The sequence below is a fragment of the Phoxinus phoxinus genome, assembly GCF_949152265.1.
Source record: "Phoxinus phoxinus genome assembly, chromosome: 20".
NCBI classification, from domain to species: Eukaryota; Metazoa; Chordata; class Actinopteri; order Cypriniformes; family Leuciscidae; genus Phoxinus; species Phoxinus phoxinus.
This window is the reverse complement of record NC_136895.1, coordinates 14,609,485-14,631,956: the sequence shown is the minus strand read 5'-3', so window position 1 is coordinate 14,631,956 and position 22,472 is coordinate 14,609,485. Positions and strand designations below refer to the sequence as shown.

The following is a 22,472-nucleotide window of genomic DNA, read 5'->3' as shown; positions in this document are numbered from 1 at the left end:
TATCATATTGGCAGAGGTGTGTTCAGACAGTCAACTTTATCTATCTATCTATCTGTCTGTCTGTCTGTCTATCTCAGATAGGCCTAGGCCACTTGTAAATCACAACATGTCCAGCAACAGATTTAACGATGAATGTGACAGATACATGTAGTATAATTAATTGACCAATTTAATATGGAATGATGTGCAATAAAAATAGCCTATGTGTGTGTCATGCTGCTTTGCGCTTCAGCTCAAAGTGCAGACTACAGAGATTTATCCTAGGAGCGCGACTGCGCATGCGCCTCACACTGTCAGCTCAAGGTGTGGACAGTGACACGGCGAGCGGGGAACACAGTGGCTTTATTTTTGGAAAAGGAGTGGATGCGTCCTCAAAAATCTGCTGGAGGGTCGGACACAAGTCTTTTCTTTAACAAAAGCAATATGTGCACCTACGCGGGACTGCCGTCAGCCTTTGAAGTTGTAGATATATAAAGTCGTAAAGGACGCGAGTGTTTCACCGTCACCTATAAGCTGAAGTGAAGCACGAGCAGCGCAGGTAGAACAGCAGAGCCGGAAGAACTCGCAATACTGGTCGCGTTCAGTTTGTTTTTCTTCTTCCAAGTGGATTAACTTTGACATTATCTCATAAATGAATTGACTTTTAAAGTGCTAGTTTTAAAGTGCATCCGAGCTAAAGAAATAATGACGGACTTGAGGAAAAAGGGACTCTTCGTCCTGGTTGACGTGCTGTGTGTAGTTGTAGGTAAGCGAGTTCAATGTTTCAACGTTCAGTGTCATATTCTGAAGTTCATTAACAAAACTACAAGTTGTTGTTGGGGGGCTTTTACCACGTTATTCATTTCTTTATTGTGATTTGTCTTTTTAAACAATATTAGGCTATAGTATATGTAACTGGGTTGACAAATAACATACACTGACGTTTTTTAATCAACTAAATGATTTTTAGGAGAAAATGTGTATTTTTTTAAGGAACCAAAAAGCTTGTTTTCAGTTTGTGCTTTGTGACAACAATACTTAATATATTGAAAAAACAGGTTTACGTGTGCAAGAGAGACACACCGATAATCTGATCTGAATTGTTGTTTTTTCTGTTGCCTGTAAAATTTATAAATGTATAAAATTGGTTATTATATCATTTAAAATGATTTCTGAACATTGGTTATTATTAGACATGTAAACAAGATATGCTTTTGTTGTAAGCTCAACATTGGTCAGTTTTTCCTTTTATCAGGTTTGTTTTTCTCACAAGTTCACAACTTTGCAAAATTGCCTTGGCTTTGCACTAAACTGCAATATATATTTACAACTGATCTGGAAGGGTTTTTGACTTTTGCAAATATTTCATGTATAATATCTTATTGCAAAAACAGGTGCTTTAGGTGACAGTCGCCATGTGAGGGGCCTATCTTTAGAAGATTTTCATATTTAAATATGTATTGGGAGGTGTGTTCTCTGTGTTGAATGCGGAGTTGCATTCGTCCTTGCTTCTTTTCCTGGATTTTGCACCTTCAGGAAGTTGAGTATTTGTTTATGGAAATGTGATCCAAGCCTGTCAGTATTTCCCACAGTGTTTGGCAGTCTTTAGTGCCACAGAAATGCTCCTCATCTTGCATTTTTGGCTTTATTTTGGGGGTTTGCTTGCAGAACAACTGTGAGACAAACTCAATGTCCATAAACATCCTAACAGTCACATGTACGGAAAGATTCGACTTGCCTCAGTGCTAAAGTGAGTGTGAACCATCATGACCATTACTTCCTTTGGAAACATTGTGTTTGAGCCTGTTTTTCTTAACCGCGTGAGGTAACCCTACTATGAGGAGATGAAGTTTCTGCACCTGCCCTTTGAAGACTGTTGTGTCTGTGTTCTCCAACCTTCAGCTTTGGATTTCACAAGGGCTAGAATGTGCCCTAGGCATGATCCTTCACCTTTACACCTTTACCAGTGCAAGTGTCTCTCGTTTTGAAATGATCAATGTTGAAGACAGGGATGGACAATATTGTCCGTCCAGTCTATAAAGGGCATCAGATGGTTAGGACAATTTCGGATGTTTCTTTTCTTGCATTTAGGCTATAGGAGGGTCAATGACAAATGCAAGAAAAGAGAAATTCTTCTTAAAATCCAGTTTAAAATGGACAAGCCACATTCTTAGCGTAAGATATGAGTTACATATGATTTTGAAATACTAAGAGTATTTCTAGTCTTTTTAACAGTTTCAATATTTCTGTGGTACAATAATTTAGATATCACAAAAGTACTGGGATAAAAGTTTACAATGTGAAAAAAAAGCATAAATCAGCTTTTGAAAGTAACTTGATGCTTCTAATAAATATTGTATGGAGTACATTGCTGCACCAGTAGCGACTGCTACATTTTATTTGTCATTGAATCATTCATTCAAGAGATTCTTTAAAAAAATCGGATTCATTCAGTAACGAAACAAGTGAAGTGTAAATGAGTGAGTCATTGAATCATTCATTCAAACCATTAAGAGTTTACATAAAAAGACAGAATAGTACAACAGAATAGTTTACCAAATATGTTGTAAATAACTTGCTGTAAATATATTAAAATGTACCGCTTTCTGCTAGAAATGAATGTAATGTATGGGAGTAAGGGCACAGCTAAGAAACCCATAACTACATTATGTATGTATAATTTGGTTTCTGATTGATCTACAAGGACATAAAAAATGGTTCAAAGTCCTGTAAATCTGAGACATTTGGACTGGCTTGAGGTAATGAAAGTGCAGAAAGATTTATTGCAGCACAGGTGGAAAACTTCAGTCATTTTCAAATAAATTTCAGCCTCTCAGATTGCTGTATTAACAACAGAAAAGTCCCAGAATGCAGTTGACTGAATTTCGGTAAGTGTTTCAGGGACTTAATATCCTTTTCCCAGCCCTGTATTTGACATTCAATCCAGCCCACCACCCTCTGCTTCTCGTTTTCTTCTGTCTAAGTAAACTTTCCCTCCACACAAACACAGTCTGGCTTTTGCTTTCGCTCACAGGCTAACGGTGTGTATTTTACTGCTGACTCTATGCTGGTATTCTTTATGATATTTTACATCATCAGTCATTGAGTACTGACAGAAAAAAGAGTTGACATTTAATATTCTGCCTCTGTTCTTCTGTACTGATACAGCAAGTCAAAGCCACAAGATCAGCGTTTTACTTCAGTGAAAGTGAAATTGATGAGAATTATCTAAGCTTATCTGTGTCAATAAAAAGCTGAGCATTTGGCTCAGTACTGAAGGACTTTCCAGGCCTTCATTCCAGGTACCTCTAATGGGTTTTGGTATGTTTTTAAAAGCTCTTTATTTCTTAACGCTCTTAACATTTATATTGTGAAATTGTAATCCCTCCGGTTTTACTCGCACCGCTCTGAGCGGGATTCGAACCAGCGTTTCTGGCATGGGAGGCGGGTGTGCTAAAGATGCTAAAGACCACTGCCTCTAGTGTCAGTCACTAGTGCGCCTCTTGAGGTCAGGGAAGCAAGGTTTACATGCAAACTCTTACTAGCTGTCCTCTGTTACACTCAACCCTCTAAACCTCACTCCCACCCGGGTCACGGCACCAACAGCCGTGTTTCCAAAGGCTAGTACGTGCCAGGGCCAGTCGTGTTTCCACTGTCACTTCCAGGGCTTGATCGGGCCTCCTCAGGGTTTCCTCTGGGCCAAGGGCCAAGGGTTATTGGCCCGCCTAATACCTTGGTCCAAAGCAGGGCCAACTGGGGCTTGAGGAGTGAAAGTGAAATGATGAGGATTCTAATAAATGTTTTATTTACATGCGATGCTAAAGGCTACTTATGCTAAACATTGCCATAATAAATACACATGGTTATGGAAAATACCAAAGACTGTTTGAAGAACTTCAACAAATCATATCTGATTATAATCGTGTTTTTATTTGGTTTCATGTTTCATCCATCTCTTCCCTGTCCCTTTGTTGATACCGGACATCTGCAATGCATTCGCATATGTCATGAATTAAATGTAGTCCGGTAAACTCGTATAACTCCTGTTTTCTGCTCGTGAGCTCCCTCTGTTGCTCTAACTGAAACAATAACAGTATAGTGAGATGGAAAAGATCGCTCAAACCTCCTCAGATCCCATAATTTCATGGAAAATAATAATTAAAATAAATAATGTTAAATATGATTTGTTTGAGCATGATTGATGTGCAGTCCTGACACAAATTAATAAATTACTGTCACTGTGAAAAAAATTATAGCATAAATTATTGGTCAAATATCAATACTTAAGTCTTTAAGTAAAGACCAAACGTCTTGTTAAATTTACAATCTAGCTAGTTTTCAGTCAGCTAGCTTCATCATGCTGGTGACAGTGGAAATTCAAATTGATTTTGACCTCGGTGCTTGAGGTCCGAGGCTAGTGACCACGCCCGGCACATTGTTAGCACAGGCTCGCATTGGCCCGAAAGAGGAAAAGCGGCTAACTTAACCCCTCCATTTCTAATGGCACCACTCCCAGCGGGATTCAAACCAGCGTTTCTGGTATGGGAGGCAGATGCTATAACAAGGACGCTAAAGACCACAGCCACAGTCTCTAGCGTCAGTCTCTAGTGCGCCTCTTGAGGCCAGGGGAGTGAGGTTTCCCAACACTGCTCTTAGTAGCTGGCGTCCGTTAAACTGTTTTAACAGGTACCTTTTTATATTTCATTTTCTTGATATTTTTAACAATTTTCTCAACACAAAGATAAATGTTATATTGCTTACAGGACCTGTATGCAGATCCTTTTATCCAAAGTGACTTACGAATGAGGAATGCTATAGCGAGCAATTCATGTGTAGTAGTAATGAAACATGAGTGCTGCGATACAACATTTTTTCAATGTGCAAGCTAGGACAGAGAATGAGATATAGACTATGCGTGACAGTTAAATAGTAAAATGAACAAAACAAAAAAAGTAAAAAAGCTAGCTGTTCCGGTATAAGGTTCCACCAGCTAGGAATAGTGAAGGTTTTTAGCATCATATCATTGCGCAATAACCTATAAAGATATATTTCCAAACGATTTGGATTCATTCCCTAAAACTACTGGCGAAATATGGGAGAACGACAAGAACAAGTGCAGGATGTTGGAACCGTCATTCTTTATATTTCAGGTCTTGGATAAACTTGTTCAGAACAGTCTGTGTGAGATAGCAATTGAAAAATCAACAAATTTGTACAGAAATTGGTCACATCATGAGACCATTAACATAATGATGCTGTTACATTAATCCCAGAAGCTATTTTTAAAGCAAAACACACTTGCTAAACACTATTAGTGTACCAGCTAACCTGTTTCCCACGCAATCTTATACATTTCCATGGTTTCCAAGAGTGTAAATCACACACTAGCATTAGCGTGGGGAGGTAGAGGGCTGGGACGGATAGACTTTGGTGTATGGTGAAAGAAAAGAGGAGGAGGAGGAGGGCGGGTGTTTCTTCTTGAAGTAGGATTCCAGACTCTCCTGCGAGGTTGTATACTCTCAGCACATAGCTTCCAAATGAGTCAGGCGTCCTTGCCAAACTACCGCTCAGGGAGTGCTGCCGGCAGACAGGCCGCCCTCAAAACTCTCACTTAAGGGGCGACAGGCTTGTATTTTCGTAACACTTATGATGGTACTCCAGAAAACCCACAAAGAAAGTCAAGAACATCTCATTTTCATCTTCAGAGTAGAAACCGAACGTGATCTTTGTGGGTTCAGCCGCTATGAACTGGGTTTCAAATGTTGAAATGAAGCCAGGATGGATCAAGTTAGGTGTTGAAAGCTTAATATATTTGTTGAAATGCCAGAAAATGAGTTATACAAGCGGTCAATAAAAACATAGGGTTTGATAATGAAAGTTGGTGAGCCAATGTCAGGGTGAAGGTCAAAGCAGACCCTAAGAAAACAGGCTACTCCCTCACAGGCTGTGTGGTGTAGCCAAAAACAAATGGGTTTTTCGCCAGGGTTTTCTTATTTTCAAGTCCTGTGACAGTGGAAATGCACCAACTCGTATGTCCTTGAAACTGCAAGCAGTGCATTTCAGATTTACTGTAAATGTATCAGCTAAATGTTCACAGAATTTCAGTTTCTTGGTTGCCTGTTGGGAAAGTTACTTTGAAACTTTAGCTTCCAAAGTTACAAACTATTTAATAAGTAGTTAACCATGTAAAGCCTGACATATAAAGTAGCCTAATAGTCAGAAGGCCGAAGGCAGTTTTTGAGTATTTGATATATCAGAATTGTATTGCTCATATATGATATAGGAGAATATGGAGCTCATATTTGAGAAGTAAAAAAAAAACACACAATTGCAAAAATATGCAATTTGGTGCAGTCGCTGATATTTATATGGCCAAAAAGTAATATTAAATTCTGATTGCTTGTACAATCAGTGAGATCTCTGTAACAGTAAAACAGACCACTTAAATAAAATGGACATAAATATCAGATGTCACTCTAAATCTCACAATAATTTGAATTAGTACACTCTAAAAAATGCTGGGTTGTTTTAACCCAATTTTGGGTCAAATATGGACTAACCCAGCCGTTGGGTTACATTTTTAAATTGCATTTTTGATCCAACGTTTGGGTTTGTCCATATTTGACCCAAAATTGGGTTAAAACAACCCAGCATTTTTTAGAGTGTAAGATGATATTTAAATGCTCCGTTTTATGATCAACAGCCTAACAGAACATATAATGTAATACAATGATGCTTGAGAGATGATTGAGAGTAAAAATTAACTTTCCTCAAAAGCCTAATCATATTTGATAGTCAGATTTTAAAGTGATTTTTCTAAGAAAAAAAAAGATATATCAATGGATAATCATGTAAACCTGAAGTTGCTTCTGTCCAGTAAATGTTTGCGTTTAAATATTACTAACAATTTAAAAGTAAGTAAGTTTTAGTTTATCGTTCACAGTAAAAAGACACGTGTAAAGTATACCACAACCTGAGGGTGAAAAAAAAATAGAATTGGTAATAGCTGAGGTAAGCTGATGCTAAAGGGAAAGTTACCTCAAAATAAATGTGACATTATATGCTTATTTATTTTACTATTAAGCTTATTTTCTGTGATACACAAAAGGAGTTATTTATAGCAGTGTCCAAGCTGCTCTTTTCCCTTTAATTAAAGTGAATGGTGACCAAGATTTACATACCAACTTTTGTTTTAGTCCTCACACCAAAGCATCATTATGACTTCAGAAGACTTGTAATATAGTGCACATGTCATCTAAACTACTCCTGTAATGCATATTATTTGTCCTCTTTGAACCTGTACAGTCCCTAGTCCCCCATTCACTTTCATTGTAGGAAAGTGAGCAGCTCAGACATTCTGATAAACTTCTCCTTTCCTATTCTAACTTCACCAATTGGAATAACAAGGGCGAGTATGGCGATTAAATGTTTGTGTGAACCTTCTCTTTTGCATACTGAATGAAACTGTTGGTTTGGTCCAATAATGGCTCTGGCGTTCCTCCAGCGGTGTGAGGGGAACCGTTTCAAACTCGGATTGCCAACAATTATCATCCTACATACCATAACTGCACATCAGATTGAACCAAACAAAGCAACACTCAGTTCAGCCCTTCATATTTATAGTGTTTGTGAAGGAGTATGCTCCAAACAAACTGGGAAACCATGAATGAATGAGGTGGAGACTACAGGAGTGGCAAGCTCATTTTTGTCTGTGGGATGGGCTAAAGGATGTGAATCCTCAGTCCTTCAACACTTCAGCAATCACCAACCCAGAAACATTTTACTCTCTCCTCCCCCTCTTGATTCGTCTCCATATTGCTTTGTTGCAACTCAACTCCACTTAAAATTAGGGTTGCAAAGGGCCTGAAAATTTCCTGTACATTTCCAGAAACTTTCCAAAAGTTTATGAAAATTTCCTAAAAGTCTGGAAACTTTGCAACCCCCATTGTAAAATATTACAATGACTTTCAATGTTTTTTTTCCATTAGGAGCATGAAGTCATTCATGGTTTACTCCTTGCTTACCGTCATGTTATTCCAAAACTATATCACGTTCTTTGTTCTGTGGAACTGAGCGCCGCCACATACAATCAAAGATAATGTTGTTATTGTTTACTAAAACTATTCGAAATCTTGTTCATTAAAGATTAAATGTATTCCTATATAAATATTTGGTGGGAAAACTGAAAAAAATAGGGGTTTGAGGTACTAAAATTACTAAAACTGAAATGCATATAAAATAAAACTAAATATACATATATATAAAAAAAAGAAATAAAGCTAAATTACCAAGGCATACACAACATAGCTAAAGCAAACTAAACTTAAAATATAAAAATAAAAGCTAACTCCGAATATTATTTGAATATTATAATAGTATGTAAATAATACTAAAATAAGTAACACTGCTGTTAAGCAAGATTTCCAGTGAATAATGAATTAATAATAATTCCAGGTTCTCACACAAAACTATGACTTATGACTTAGGAAGACTCGGAATATAGAGCAGAAGTTGTATGGTCGTCTTTAATTTGAAGCCTATCCACTTTCATTGCTTTCAACTTTTTTCCCCAAGTAAAAAGTGCATGATGTTGGGTAAAGGACCGACTTTTAATTAATGAACTATTCAGTAAGGAAACTAGAGTACATTGCTTTTACTTGCATGAAGGGGGAAAAAACAGTCCATGGACTCATAAAAAAGAGCTCATACCAAAACGGGGTCCCTTAATGTTTTACAGGAAATTTGACTTCCTGTACCTTCAAATGGAACTAATTTGTTTCAGGGAACGGTTGATGGGTGCCGGGTGGTGGTGGCTGAGACGAGGTTCGTTTTTCAGTGCAGCCCCAACATTGCAATGTGTTGGGGTGTCAACCGTGACTTTCTTCAAGACTTCTTGCCCTCTCACTTCTAAGCGCCACATCTCTCGCGGCAGTCCTGTTTCATTGCGTAATTAAACGACCGCCAAGCTCGCACCTGCCAACCGAGGCTTTGAACTCGAACCGTTTGAAGTTCTTTGACCTTTTAATGTACCTTATACTGACTTAATTCCCTGGGAACACAATCTGGAAAATATTTCAGAAGTAATGCTCATGAATTTCACTGACGAGTGCCAGAATAGACCGCTTAGCCTTTTTAGCTGTAAAGTTGACGTTTTAGACTTCGTTCTCTGTGTTTCTAGGTGTTTTAATTGTGTTTGGCATTAATCAATGACATAAAAAACTACTCCTCAGGGTTCATTTTTCCATTGACCATAAAAATCTGCATCAAAAAACCTTTCAGTCTTACCCGTCTTTTTGTTTCCTAATAATGTGTCTCAAGAGTTGAAAAGCCTGGAGAGGAAGAAGGAAAAATGAGACTTAAGTTTTATTGGGCATTTCTTTTCATTTGTTTGGAGATTATACAGCTGGCAAACATTCAGAAAAGGCCATCCAAGCTCAGCTCCAGATCCTCAAAGTGTCTGAATCTCAAGTGAGTGTTAAAAACTGTAGCCATTGTTTGGGGTCTCGAGTCCCTCAACACAATGATCAATGAGGCCTGAGGGATAGTTTATTTTTTCTTTCATTGTTTGTATACGTAAATCTCCTTAAAGCTACACTGTGTAAGATTTACTCCCATCTAGCAGTGAAATTGTATATGACTACCAACTGAATATTACTTTCTAGCCCCTCCCTATTCCAAGGGCGTTTTAACTCCTACGGTGGCCGTATTACTTCAAATCTGCCGGCAGTCGCGAGTAATCTCCCCCTTGCATTCGTCACGGTGTCACTGACTGTAAACACGCGAAAGGCGAAGCTTGAATTTCCAGGTATGTCCCTCTTTGGCTAATGTATTTCCAAGATGGAGGCGCAACATGGCTGCCGCCATTCGAGCGACTCGCTCGTATGTATTATAAATGGCCGATTCTACTCTTACGAGAATACTTGATTAGTTGGTAGAAGTAATTATACATGAATGAGCACATGTAATTTTAAAAGAACAAAGTGTTTTTTGCTAAGAATCAACTTAAAAAATTACACAGTGTAGCTTTAATGGCAACAAAGCTAGGGGTTTACATTCAGTACAGTTTTCAGCAAGTGGATCACATCCTTTTGAGCTAACTGGTTAACTAGTGAACTATTTAAGGTAAAGTTGTTGTTGTTGTTTTTCCCAGGAGGTTTGAACAAAAGAAAACAAAACCTATTTGTAAATATTTTTCAAAAAACGTTTTTGTAATGTTCAAAACATATTTTTTTAACATTTTCAAAAAACATTTGTGCTTTGTTTTGCAAGCTGCAAAACAAAAGAAAACAAAACATATTTGTAAATATTAAAAAAACACTTTTTGTTTTGTCAGGTGCAAAACAAAAGAGAAAACATTTGTGAATATTTATAAAAAAAAAAAACTTTTTTTTAAATTTTGTAAAATGCAAAACAAAAGAAAACAAAACATTTGTAAATATAACAAACAAAACATTATAATTGTCAGAGCTGTTTGACCTGAGGATACAATTTGACCCAGATTTGGACAATTGTGAATCATTGCTTCAAAATTCACAATTGTTAGTTCAATAATACACAGCGTAATAAACTAATGACTGTTTTTGGGGCAAGGTTACATGAGCAGTATGTTTTTATTAGTGCACCATTGAGGATGTCATTATGATATTTTGTAAGTGAGTGTGTGTTCTCACTGTCCTAGACCAGTGTATGGAAATTCAGTGTCATTTCAAACACCATTGTTCTTTGTTTTTGGAATACAAAGACACTCATTTGTTCTTAAGTGACTCTATGACTCGATTTACTCTGTCTCTTGTCGTGACGTGAACGTCTCAAGAATACATTGAAACTCAAAATTACTTTTTGATAAGAATTTTGCACCATTGCATTTCAACTTTTCTCAAGGATTTTGTTCAACACCTCTAGTGCTAAAACTTTAAAATTAAATTTCAATTAATTGATTTTTAGTTGTCATTCAGCATCAAGATAAACTTGCTAAAGTGACTGATGGTTGTTTTTTCATGACCCAACAATTCAATTTCAGTAAATAAACCCTTTTTCTCTCTGTTATAAACTGACAAAAGACGAGTTTAAAAACGGGTAAAGTTTAAAAACTTCAAATTTTCTTGTACATTTCCCTGGTGTTCCATATGTTTTCATTCATCAGTATCACTTAGAACATTCATTATGAAATTGTAGAAATTGCTACCATGTTTTATCCAGCATAATGCTTTGTGTTAACAAAACAAAAGAAAACATAACATATTTGTAAAAAAAAAAATTGAGGGTAGGGCTGATAAACGATTAATCGCGATTAATAAAATACACACACATTCATGTATATATTTCAGAAAAATGTGTTATTTATATATAAAATATTTATAATTTATATAAATCTATATACAGTATATACATGCAAATATTTCTTAAGTATATACAAGCATGTGTGTGCATTTAAATATATAAAATAATTATATACAGCACACACACATTTATTATGTAAACACAAACTTTTATTTTGGATGCGATTAATCGTTTAACAGCCCTACTTTGAGGGGATTTTTTTCTTCTAGTTGGAATATATTATTCTAAATTCTGTTAGTAAGCTCCATATGTACATATTATGAGCTTTTTCTTTTTTTATGGCCCTTGTAGAATAATATTGAAGAATAAACCATGTGTAAATATCACAGTGAGCCCAGAGTTAAATGTTGTGATGGACCTGACCGTCTGTCTCACAAATGCTCTTGTGCGTTGTAATACCGCAGTGGTATAAATGGCACTTGAGCAATCCTGGATTTGTGTGGGATGCTGCTCATCCATATTTAAACACAAACTGAGTCAACCATAAGGTCCAGAAATATATGTTTGGCTTGTACCAACAAAAACCATGTTTTCCTGCTGATGTAGCATCTTCCTGGCCTGATGCTGACTGGAAGAAACAAGATCCTTTACATTCTTAGCCTGCTTAAAATATCTACACAATATTCCATTCAAACTGCAAAACATTATCTGGCAGTTGAAGATATGCAAACTTACTAGAACACTGTTGTTATTATAGGTACAGAAAATGGAATTACAGGAAGTAGAATTGCTCTTACTGGTCTCTTTAAGTGCTGTGGCTTAGGATCACGTGGTTGCAAAGTCATTTTGTAACATTTCCAAATGTCCCAAGGACATTTTCCATTCATTAAAGTATCACGCTGTGGCAACATTCAGACATGTGCATCTCCTGCCACATCAGTCCACCGACCAAGGCGTTGTGGAAAGGATGTCTAGGCTGCGGGTGTGTACGGGAATGTTTATGATATGGCACACAACATGTTTTGGGTTAAGACGGTGTGGTCAGGTGACTTCCTCATAGCTGTGGGATAAATGTGTTTCCGTGTGACTCTGGAAAAAAAGCGGTACTATAAATACACGCTGCTTCCATGACTGAAATCAGATGGTGTCCTGAGTGTAACTAAAAAAAAAGTCTATACAGTCAGTTAAAAGTAAATGCAGTCAGTTTTGGTGGAACGTAAATAGTTGAGAGAAAACCAGCTGGCAACCTTCCAATCTCTCCATTAAATCTCTCAACATGGAAGTGACTTAAGCTGCAATTCATCGACTGACCACTAGAGACAGGCTCCAAAAGAGAGTCAATCCCATGTCAACTGAATTATTTTTTTCATTTAATTATATTTTATTTAATTATAAATACTAATTATGCAATTATTTTTTAATTAATGTATGATTTTAATAAAAAAATAAAGGCAGTGTTATACATGCATATATACATTATAATGAAAATAATATAATGTTGGTATTGTTGATATGTATTTGGTTATGAGAAATGGTTGGAAAAATGTCATGAATATATGGAAATTGTATTTTCTTGAGGTGAAATATGACCCAGACAGGTTCTTTCCAGGTTTCAGGAGATTCACCCTGTACATTCTCCACATTTGTTAACTCATAAGCAGATATCTATATCTCTACTGTATGTATTTAATTTTTGTATTCTCTCTTCTTATCCCTGTAGCTTCTCTTCCCTTCGTTATAATGAACATCGTGTCCCGGCCATACGAGCGAACGATCTTCTGCCAGGACGAGAGCATCGGTTACCCAGTGAGACCGGACACCATCACGCACGTGACGCTGGCTGCGGTCACCATCACCTGCACTATCATTATCGTGAGTCCCTCGTTCATTCATCTCCATCATCCCTCCCATGATCTCATCATCCCTTGAGTCACATGCTGATCCTCAACAAAGTGTCCGTTCATGACTCTGCACAGAAGAGGGGTTTATTATGCTCAACAACAGCATGTTGTGCTCATGGACTTGTTTGACACATTTATGACAAACCTAATGTAGCGTGACCGTTTTGAAAGCTACAGAAATGCATCACGTTGCTTAACTTTGACCTCTTCTGTTCCTCTAGATATCGTCGGGTGAAGCGTATCTGGTGTACTGCAAGAAAATTCACTCCAACTCTACCTTTAATCAATACGTATCGGCCATCTATAAGGTGCTGGGCGCCTTCCTGTTTGGGGGAGCTGTCAGCCAATCACTGACGGACTTGGCTAAGTACACCATCGGGCGACCACGTCCACATTTCTTAGAAGTGTGTGCTCCCAAAGTCTGCAAAGGATACGTGGCTGCGATCAACTGCACTGGCACCGCACATGCTGTGACTGAAGCCAGGTATGTCTCTCTTCATAAATCCTATTAACGCTTTGATTTCAGTGAATTTCTGTGAACTATATGTGATTTGTGTGTCGTAGGTTGTCCTTCTACTCGGGTCACTCCTCCTTCGGGATGTACTGCATGCTGTTTCTAGCGGTGAGTGGCGTAGCAATCGAATGCTAACCCGCTGAACATTTAACCATTGGGATCAACCAACAGTTTGGGAGTGGGGCTATTTGTTTTTGCGACCAATGGCAAACGGGGAAACATGTTTGAAAATAGACTGTATTTCTGCAGTTACGTTTGATTTCACTAGAGTCACTAAAAGTACAGATTTAACCCTCTGGTGCTGTTCGGTCTTTTTTGGCTGAAAAATAATTTTTTAGAATGGTATGAAACTTGGTAAAGGTTTTGGCACTTGCTATGTGAACACACACACACACACAAATTATTTGTGTGGAATAATTTGTAATAATAATCATAGAAATTATTCAAAAAGGTTAAACGGTCCTGAAAAAAATAGTCACACTAGTACTTGACTGCTTTGGAAACGAATGGGAAACGAATTTACTCTAGTGGAAATGTTTGGTACTGCGCCCAAACAAAATCGTACTGAAAGCTCACGGTTTGATCAACCTCAAATTTGGAACAAATTTGATTTCCTCACAGTTTTAGAGGAAACGTGTTTTGGAAAATATATATTTCATATAAAATATATGAAATATAATTTATTTAAAATATTTACATAAAATATTTTATGCATTTATCATAATAAACTTAAACTTCAATAACTTGTTTTCCTTTTTTCACTTAATTAATTTGCCATGTGTCTTCTTTATAATAAGTTAAACTTAAGTCTGTGCAAAACATTTAAGATTGGACCGTTTAAGTTGGAAATTTTCAGGTACCAAATTTAGTACCATAACAAAATATGAAATAAAAAACATTATCAAATGAAATGCTAAATCCTATTTAGAGAGCTCACTGAGATAAAACTGTTATCGCCATTTGCTTTCGTTATTTGTTATCGCCATTTGCTTTCGTTATTTCTTCTCAACAAATGAAGTCATTATCATTCAGCAAATGAAAGACACCTCTTTTTCTTTTCTTTCCCTAGTTCTATGTCCAGGCCAGACTGAATGCGAAATGGGCCCGTCTTCTGAGGCCAACCATCCAGTTCTTCCTGGTGGCCTTTGCCGTGTATGTGGGTTACACCCGCGTGTCCGATTATAAGCACCACTGGAGCGACGTGCTGGTGGGGCTCCTCCAGGGGGCGCTCATTGCGATTCTCATTGTAAGTTAACACTTTTTCTTTTTAGAGCAATTTTACCCAGAAATCTTACATCCGTCATAATTTCCTCACCCTCATGTTGTTCCAAATCAGTATGACTTTCTTTCAAACCTCAAACTGTTTTGGTTTTTCTGGTAAAGTGACCCAAAAGTAAGGCGCCATTAACTCTTCTAACATTCCTCGTCTCTTACAGGTGCGATACGTGGCGAATTTCTTCAAGGTCCGTCCTTCACCTCAATACTCGAGTTCAGAGACGGAAGCAGAAATCGAGGAGCAGAAACACAGGTTTCGAGGCGGAGCATCATAACCATTTCGGCTATTACGGACCAGTGTGAGAGAAACGAGAACAAACACTCGCACTACATCTCCCACAAACCACTGGACTGACGGAAGGGGGCGGAGCTAGACTGCACATGCTCACAATGGTCCTCCTTGAAAAAGATTTAGTGTCTGTTCCTTTGTTTCAAGTGAGAGAGAACTCTTTATACGTATCCAATCAACTTATTTTAATCAAAACGATTTGCCGCAGATTGAGGGACTGAATCTGTTTTTTAAATCTGCGTACTGGATCAGGTTTTACGTACGACGTGTATCTTCTTTGTTTGAATTGTAAATCTTACTGAAATAATGGCTTGCCTTTCTCTTCGACGAACCAAACCAAACCAAACATGTTGGAAATCATTGCTTGTTTGTATTTTCCCAATATTATGTGCCTTAGTAATTATATCTCGTATTTAATTATAAATAGTAATCTGGATTGCAGAAAGTGAATAATGTCATAAAATTGTTAGGATATCTTTTTTTTGTTCCCCTATGTTTAAAATTTAAAATTGAGATACCACTACAACATCTGCAAGCCTTGCTTCATTTTTAATTTTCGCATTCAGCTTCATTTAACTTTGTACTTTGTGAATTGTTGTTTACATGTGTCTAAATTCCTATTAAATATTTGTAGTAATAATCTGCTTGTTGTTATTAAGTACCACACTTTAATATAGCACAATAAATGATAATATCATAAAATGGAGTCTATTTTGACTACATTTGTATTCTAGTGTACTTGGTAGCCTACATTTAATGTTTGCATATCCAGTTAGCATATTTTAATCCAGAAGTACTATGTCAATAATATATGTATTTATGTAGGCATGAACAAACATGAATTCAATCCACATGCAAACTTTACTTTTACATACCCTACAGGACATATATCAGCCAGAAGTGGTTGTCAAACACTTTTGATCTTATTCGCAGTTTACTTTAGCCATGTTCTACTGGGCACTTTCCTGTCAGTCCAGAACGGCAGTAGCCAGACATGCATTGATGACCATCTATTCAGCCACAGCTACGACTACAAATGAGCTAATAAAATGAGTTTTCTTTCAAAATAAACTCTCAAGAGTTCAATCAGACCACCAATTACAATTCCATGTCAGGGTGAAGACATTGAGAAACAAATGCACTGTTATGATTTTTATAATACATATAAAAATATTATAGGCCTAATTAATATAAGTATCTCTAATTTAAAGTATATATTCTAAAATTAGACCTATATACAATTTTGCACTGTGATTATGTGTGAGTGGGCAGATCTGTAGTTACGTGTTAGTATGCACTGTATTCGTGAGTCAGGATGGTAACAAAACTTCCATTCTACCCTTGTGTTCCTAAACTGCAATGGTAAGACAAAACCCCTCTAGCTACTCTATATCATTTTGCGTTCCTTTTACCTCAGCTGTAAGTTGTTATTTTGTGGGTTTCCATCTGGCCTGATGCCTCTGCTTATGCAAGATTGGGGTTTAGAAAATGTCAAAGTAAGCATAGGCCGTTCTAACATATTTAGCACCTTTATTTGTTTGGGGATTATTGTAGGTCTGTTGTCACGCCACTGTGTTCAGAACAATTTTAGCTGTTTGTAACCAGTCCTACTCAACGTGCTCCAAACGGGATTCGAACCAGGGTCTCCGTCGTGGGAGGCAGGCACGCTAACAAGGACGCTAAAGACAACAGCTGTTAGCGTGCTCCTTGAGATCAGGGGAGTGAGGTTTACACGCACAGCTCTTACTGGCCTACGTCTGTTAAACTCACCCCTCTAAACCTCACTCCCAGCCGGGTCACGGCACCAAATGTTACCATTCCTACTCGACCCGCTCTGAGCGGGATTCGAACCGGAGTCTGGGAGGCGGGCATGCTAACAAGGACGCTAAAGACCACAGCCACAAGCGTTTATCGCTAGTGCGCCTCTTGAGGCCAGGGAGTGAAGTTTACATGCACAGCTCTGACTGGCCTATGTCAGTTACATTACATTGTTGATATTCCCCCCAATAACTAATTTGGGGATCATTTTGTGTAAAGATGGCTCAGTTTTTAGCTTGACACATTCTGCAAAAACTTTCTGGAAATCTCAATTCTTGATTTTGAATTGAATTTGAATTTATGTCAAAAACAGGATCCAGAATTACAATTCGAATTTGAATTAAAGGAAGCAGAATTGCAATTCAATAACAATTCTAAGAAATTCATATACATATTTTAAGTGAAGTGTTTAACAATGAAGCTTTACGGTATATGTCAGATATGATTGCATTATGCACTTTGTGTTATTTGATTACTTTGAAATGAAAATAACATTGGAACACAACTAATTTAACAACATTGAGGGGGTCATTTATTTCAAGAATTTGATCATTATCTATATTTTAGAACAAAATGTATGTATGCAGGGTTGAGGAGTGACTAGTTACGTGTAATGAAAATATGTTATTAAATTACAAAATTAATGTAATTGTATTTAGTTGTATTACTGAGGTAAAATTTGTAATTAAAAATAAAATAAAGTAATCAAAATAAAGTAATCCAAACCACATTTATAATGGGTAACTTATAAAAGTAAGCAATTACATTTCCAATGTAACCTTCCTAACACTGAATGTATGTGAGATTCAACACATTCTTTCTGTTGTGTGGAATTTCTTTGAATTGCCATGAATTTAATTCCACTTCCTGTCAAATTCAAATTCAACTTCCTGTGGGGCGGAGTCAATTCAATTCAAATTCAACTTCCTGTGGGGCGGAGTCAATTCAATTCAAATTCAAATTCATGAATTGAATGGAGGCAAATTCTGAAATTCTGAATTTTGCACATGCCTGAATAAAAGACACCGATTGTACTGAATGTCAGCTTGCTTATTTTGCTCAAGATAAGAATTTATTGAATCCACTATAAAATAAGTCATGCAAACAAGAAACTATGCTTCTAACCACAGCTCGAGAGCTGTCGTTCCAACCACACAACATTGCAATGCTGTTTGTGAATGTTCGTTAAAACTGTGGTTTCGGGAAACACCGACTCGTTGAACTTTGCTATGATAACGACCTAACTTGCGACTATAATTGGCTAACGATGCTTTTGGGAAACGCACCCCAGGATGAATCTTTTAGTCAGTGTGCGGCAACCGTACTGCATTTCATGTTAAAAGTCTGTTTCATTTGGCGAAGTTCATAATGTTTGCTAATGTTATTTGGTGTTCCCTCAAAAGGAACTCCTATTTATTTGTACAATTATGCCATCTGAAATTGTTTAATAAATTTACATGTATATTATCAAGGTCATTTTCACTAAAGTTGAATACTGACACGTAATGGTGCCAGTTTGCGTGAAACACGAGAGCGCGAGTCCCTTATTATTAGCCCCTTCCCATTTAAGAGAATTGAGAGAATTATGTCAAAATACCCATCTTGACAAGTATCTTTGTAAACATAGTCAGTCTTGTCTTAACTGAATGTAAACAGTTGAGAAATAAAACACATATGTACCGGTAATAGTATAGCCTACTGGATCCGTAAATTAGCTCTTAAAGTGACAGCAGCCTAATATTCCTGCAGCCTAGACTATTTCTCCGCCATTGACGGAATGTTCCGGCTTTCTGTGTTTTCACTGTTATACGGTAGGGGGCACTATGACACTATGACTCATTGCTCTTGACTGAAAAACTTAAGTAACTTTAATAAGGATTATTCTATGTGTCATGGCTGGTAAAACATATTTATGGCCAATACATTTTCTTATGTCAATGGCCAGTGGCAGAAAGTTAACACCTTTTTTTTTTTTCGCAGAAAGAAGGGCACGTTTTCACGTTAAAGAATCATCTGTGAGTTTTGGCTAGTTTTCTAAATTTGCAATGTTTCTGAAATGTCAATAGCCTGGTACTGTATATCTCATAACTTTGTTCATTTACATTCATTTACATCTTTGTTCATTTACATTTGTTCATTTTCTCGTTTACTGCTTATAAATGCAAGCCCAACTGCTACTAAAAGGTACTCAGTTGTTAGAATAATTTCCTACAGTTCATTATTGACCAGAGAAAGCCTTCTTCCTTTATGGAAATAATATTTTTGACTCATATGTGCCATATAGCCTGGCAAAAGTAAATAATCCAGAAGGGCTTGTGTTCATTTTGAAATGCACCGAGCTGGAGGCCCAGAGAGACAATGCTACACTTCTTTCAGCCCAGGGGTCAGTGATGCCTGGCTCCCGGCCATACCCACCACCGGCTGGATGGGTTATGTATTTATACTCGCTCACTGTTGCTGCTGTTCTCTGCGGCTCCGCGAGGAATTATTACAGGTAAAACACATTGGACAGTTGTACACGTTGCGAGTTGTCGACAGTCGTGTTAAAGGGAGAAAATACAAGTCCTTTGACTAGCCAAAAGCATACAAACTAAAAAAAAAGTGTCCATATTTAATTGTGTTTAAAAGTTCAAAGTAAACGTTTCCATAGCTTTTTATAAGGTAAAGTAACTTTGATGCACAAATGCTTGATAGAATGAAAACCGGTCCTGAACACTAGCCAAGATAAATTTCCTTCTTACTTACACAAAAAAAAAGCATGTTGTGGTGGTCAAGAAAAGTAGACTTGTATACTTAATAAATTTGGAATTTTATACCTACAAATTACAGTCATGTACAGTCCTTTGAGCCTGAAGGACTGACCTGTGAGCCTGAATCCACAGACATCTGGACTGGGCAGCAGTGGCTCAGGCCTGGAAAATACAGGGTCTGTTAAACTGCCAAGTTTAACAGATAGTGGGTAAAGGGGGGGAAATATGAGTTCTACGGCTGGAGAGAGGAGAGAAATTGAGTATTTTAAGATCTAGAAAGTGGAGCGACTACGAAAGTCAAGGGAGCAGAGTGTGTATTTGTGTAGGGGTTTCTTAGCTATACCAAAAGTTAGCTAAATCTGACAACCTCTCTTTGTTTGTATCTGGGTACGGCCCTGAAAGGTTAAATGATTAATAATTAAAGTAAATAATGTTTTTAATTCATGTTAAATGTTATATATTTCCCTCCTTTACGATCTCCGTATTAAAATAGTAGTAACATTAATGAACTCGAAACATGCACTTTTTCCACGTTCTTGTAATATGTGATATACTGACTCCTCTTGGACATTTCAAGTATAACACCTTAACTGTCACGTGACTAAATGCACTATAACTACTTTGGTAGGAGTTTTATTTATTTGTTTGTTTTATTTTATTGAACTATTTAGGAGTTATTCCTCAAATGGCAAGAATATCAACAGTCGAGATGTTTTTTTTTTACTTGAAAATCGATTAAAAATACATATATATCTGGACAGTGGACACCACTCGCTGAATCACGTGATTCACACATATTGAGACTGTCACAATTCAGCATATTTTAAATATTTATGATGGAATAATTGTGTTTCATTTACATATAAATAAAATTGGTTAAACAAATTAATATTTAAAACTTAAAATATAGATATAATAATAATATTTCAGTGTAGTAAGCAGTTGACCATACAGGTAGTCTGTCGTCTTTATCTTTCACATAGGAATTTTGTCGAGTTCTACATGTTGTTTTCGGCGTATTTACTATATGCGATACTCCGGTGGAAAAATATCAGGTTCTACCGAGATTTGAACTCGGATCGCTGGATTCAAAGTCCAGAGTGCTAACCATTACACCATAGAACCGAGTGAACACGTGAGCCACAGCATGATATTTGACAATACAATAATACGCCACTATCATTGAATCTATAAAACGGTTACTTCAGAAAAGGTAGACCGTCTATGTTTTTGAGAAAACCTCTCATCGTTTCTTTCTAACTTTGAGTGACAATTTACTGCGATTATTTTCATTCAACATGTCTGCGAGTAAGTACAACATATTTTTTCCATTAGGGCTACTATGAAAGTTATTATATTATATTTACTATATTTACTAAACAACAAATGGCCACGAGATCCGCAAGCTAAGCTAACGTTATCGTATCAAGTGCTCAAGAAGATAAAGATGCGCCAACCGTTCTACTTCAGAAATAGACCCCAACAAGTGAGGATTGCAATAACGCCCACGGTCAACATGTTCGCCTCTTCTATGAATTTTAATGGTAAGTAATCTGACCTCCTCACTTGCAATACTGCGAATGAACTGAAGGGGGCAGACCGAGCTCGTAACACACATGCTATATGTTGTCATTAATATTACAGCGATTGCAGTCTTTAAGCAAATTAAGGAATTTGCAATGATTACGACAATGAGCCCACACATTAGACTTATTTAAAATCAGTATATTAATAACCAATAAATAAAACAGGATAATACTTACTGTTTTATTTATTAGCATAGCATATTGCTAATCACTTACATTTAGCCTACTTGCAAAACAAAATATATAATTAGAGGAATCGTTTGCCGAAAAATGTACATTTTATCACCATTTACTCACTCTCAATTTGTTCCAAATCTGTATGAGTTTCTTTCTTCTGTTGAACACAAAAGAAGATATTTGAAGATATTGGAACAACATGAGGGTGAGTAAATGATGACAGAATTTTCATTTTGTCATACGCAGTTGGCTTAAAAAGGGTGGTCAGAAAATCCAACAATAAAACTGTTCATTTTGTAAAAGCCCATTGCCAATCTGATCAGATAAAAATTTGTCCTAATAAAAAAGAACTGACAGGAAGCCAACAGCATATTGATACAGATCTATGATAATAGAGACATATCTCTGTATATGCAAATACATTGTCTTGGTTCCAGGTTAAAGCCTCATTTTTGTCTGAATGAATCATCTTAATTATACTTTGTATGCCGTGGAATTTCTGATTCCTGTTTTTTGACGTCTGATATCCTGTGAAGGGTGCAAATGTGCTTGAACGATAGGGTCTGTGTGTGTGTGTGTGGATGCTGATGTGGGTCATTACCCCTTCTCTGCCCCCTGGGGAAAGCAGGAAGGAGGAGGAGGGATGGAGGGAGGGATGGATAGATGGGGGGAAAGGTGGAGGATGGGAGGGGGTTCCCAGGGGAGGAGAATCCAATAAATCAGCCTCCCGTCTCTGTGCTGACATGGGGCTTGTCTGTGAGGGGTGTGTGTTTGTGTGTATGTGTGTGTGTAGAGGGGGATCACAACAACAGCATAGCCTTGTCTAGCTGTCAGTCACCTCCATACTGACCAGGCAACAAACTCATGAGGCCGCAGACCTTCATTACCATACATCCATTCATT

The 22,472-nt window shown here is 37.2% G+C and overlaps 2 protein-coding genes across 2 annotated transcripts in view; both read left to right on the top strand.

The window, feature by feature from the left end:
* Positions 1-223: 223 nt before the first annotated feature.
* On the top strand, positions 224-15,947 carry plpp2b (phospholipid phosphatase 2b). Its single transcript, XM_079592192.1, has 6 exons — positions 224-745; positions 12,980-13,131; positions 13,382-13,644; positions 13,725-13,782; positions 14,744-14,920; positions 15,111-15,947. The coding sequence occupies exons 1-6, from the start codon at positions 685-687 to the stop codon at positions 15,222-15,224; spliced, it is 825 nt and encodes a 274-aa protein (XP_079448318.1). The 5' UTR covers positions 224-684; the 3' UTR covers positions 15,225-15,947.
* A 5,284-nt stretch (positions 15,948-21,231) lies between these two features.
* Positions 21,232-22,472, top strand: part of tle2a (TLE family member 2, transcriptional corepressor a) — a 35,584-nt gene continuing 34,343 nt past the window's right edge. Inside the window, exon 1 of the mRNA XM_079592125.1 lies at positions 21,232-21,350. Within this exon, the coding sequence (XP_079448251.1) occupies positions 21,348-21,350 (3 nt within the window). The 5' untranslated portion in view covers positions 21,232-21,347. The remainder of the gene's footprint in view (positions 21,351-22,472) is intronic.

Coding starts and splice junctions, on each gene's coding strand:
- plpp2b (XM_079592192.1), top strand. CDS start 685: ATGACGGACTTGAGGAAAAAGGGACTCTTCGTCCTGGTTGACGTGCTG. Junction 746..12,979: donor CGTGCTGTGTGTAGTTGTAG/GTAAGCGAGTTC, acceptor TTATCCCTGTAG/CTTCTCTTCCCTTCGTTATA. Junction 14,921..15,110: donor CGCTCATTGCGATTCTCATT/GTAAGTTAACAC, acceptor CGTCTCTTACAG/GTGCGATACGTGGCGAATTT.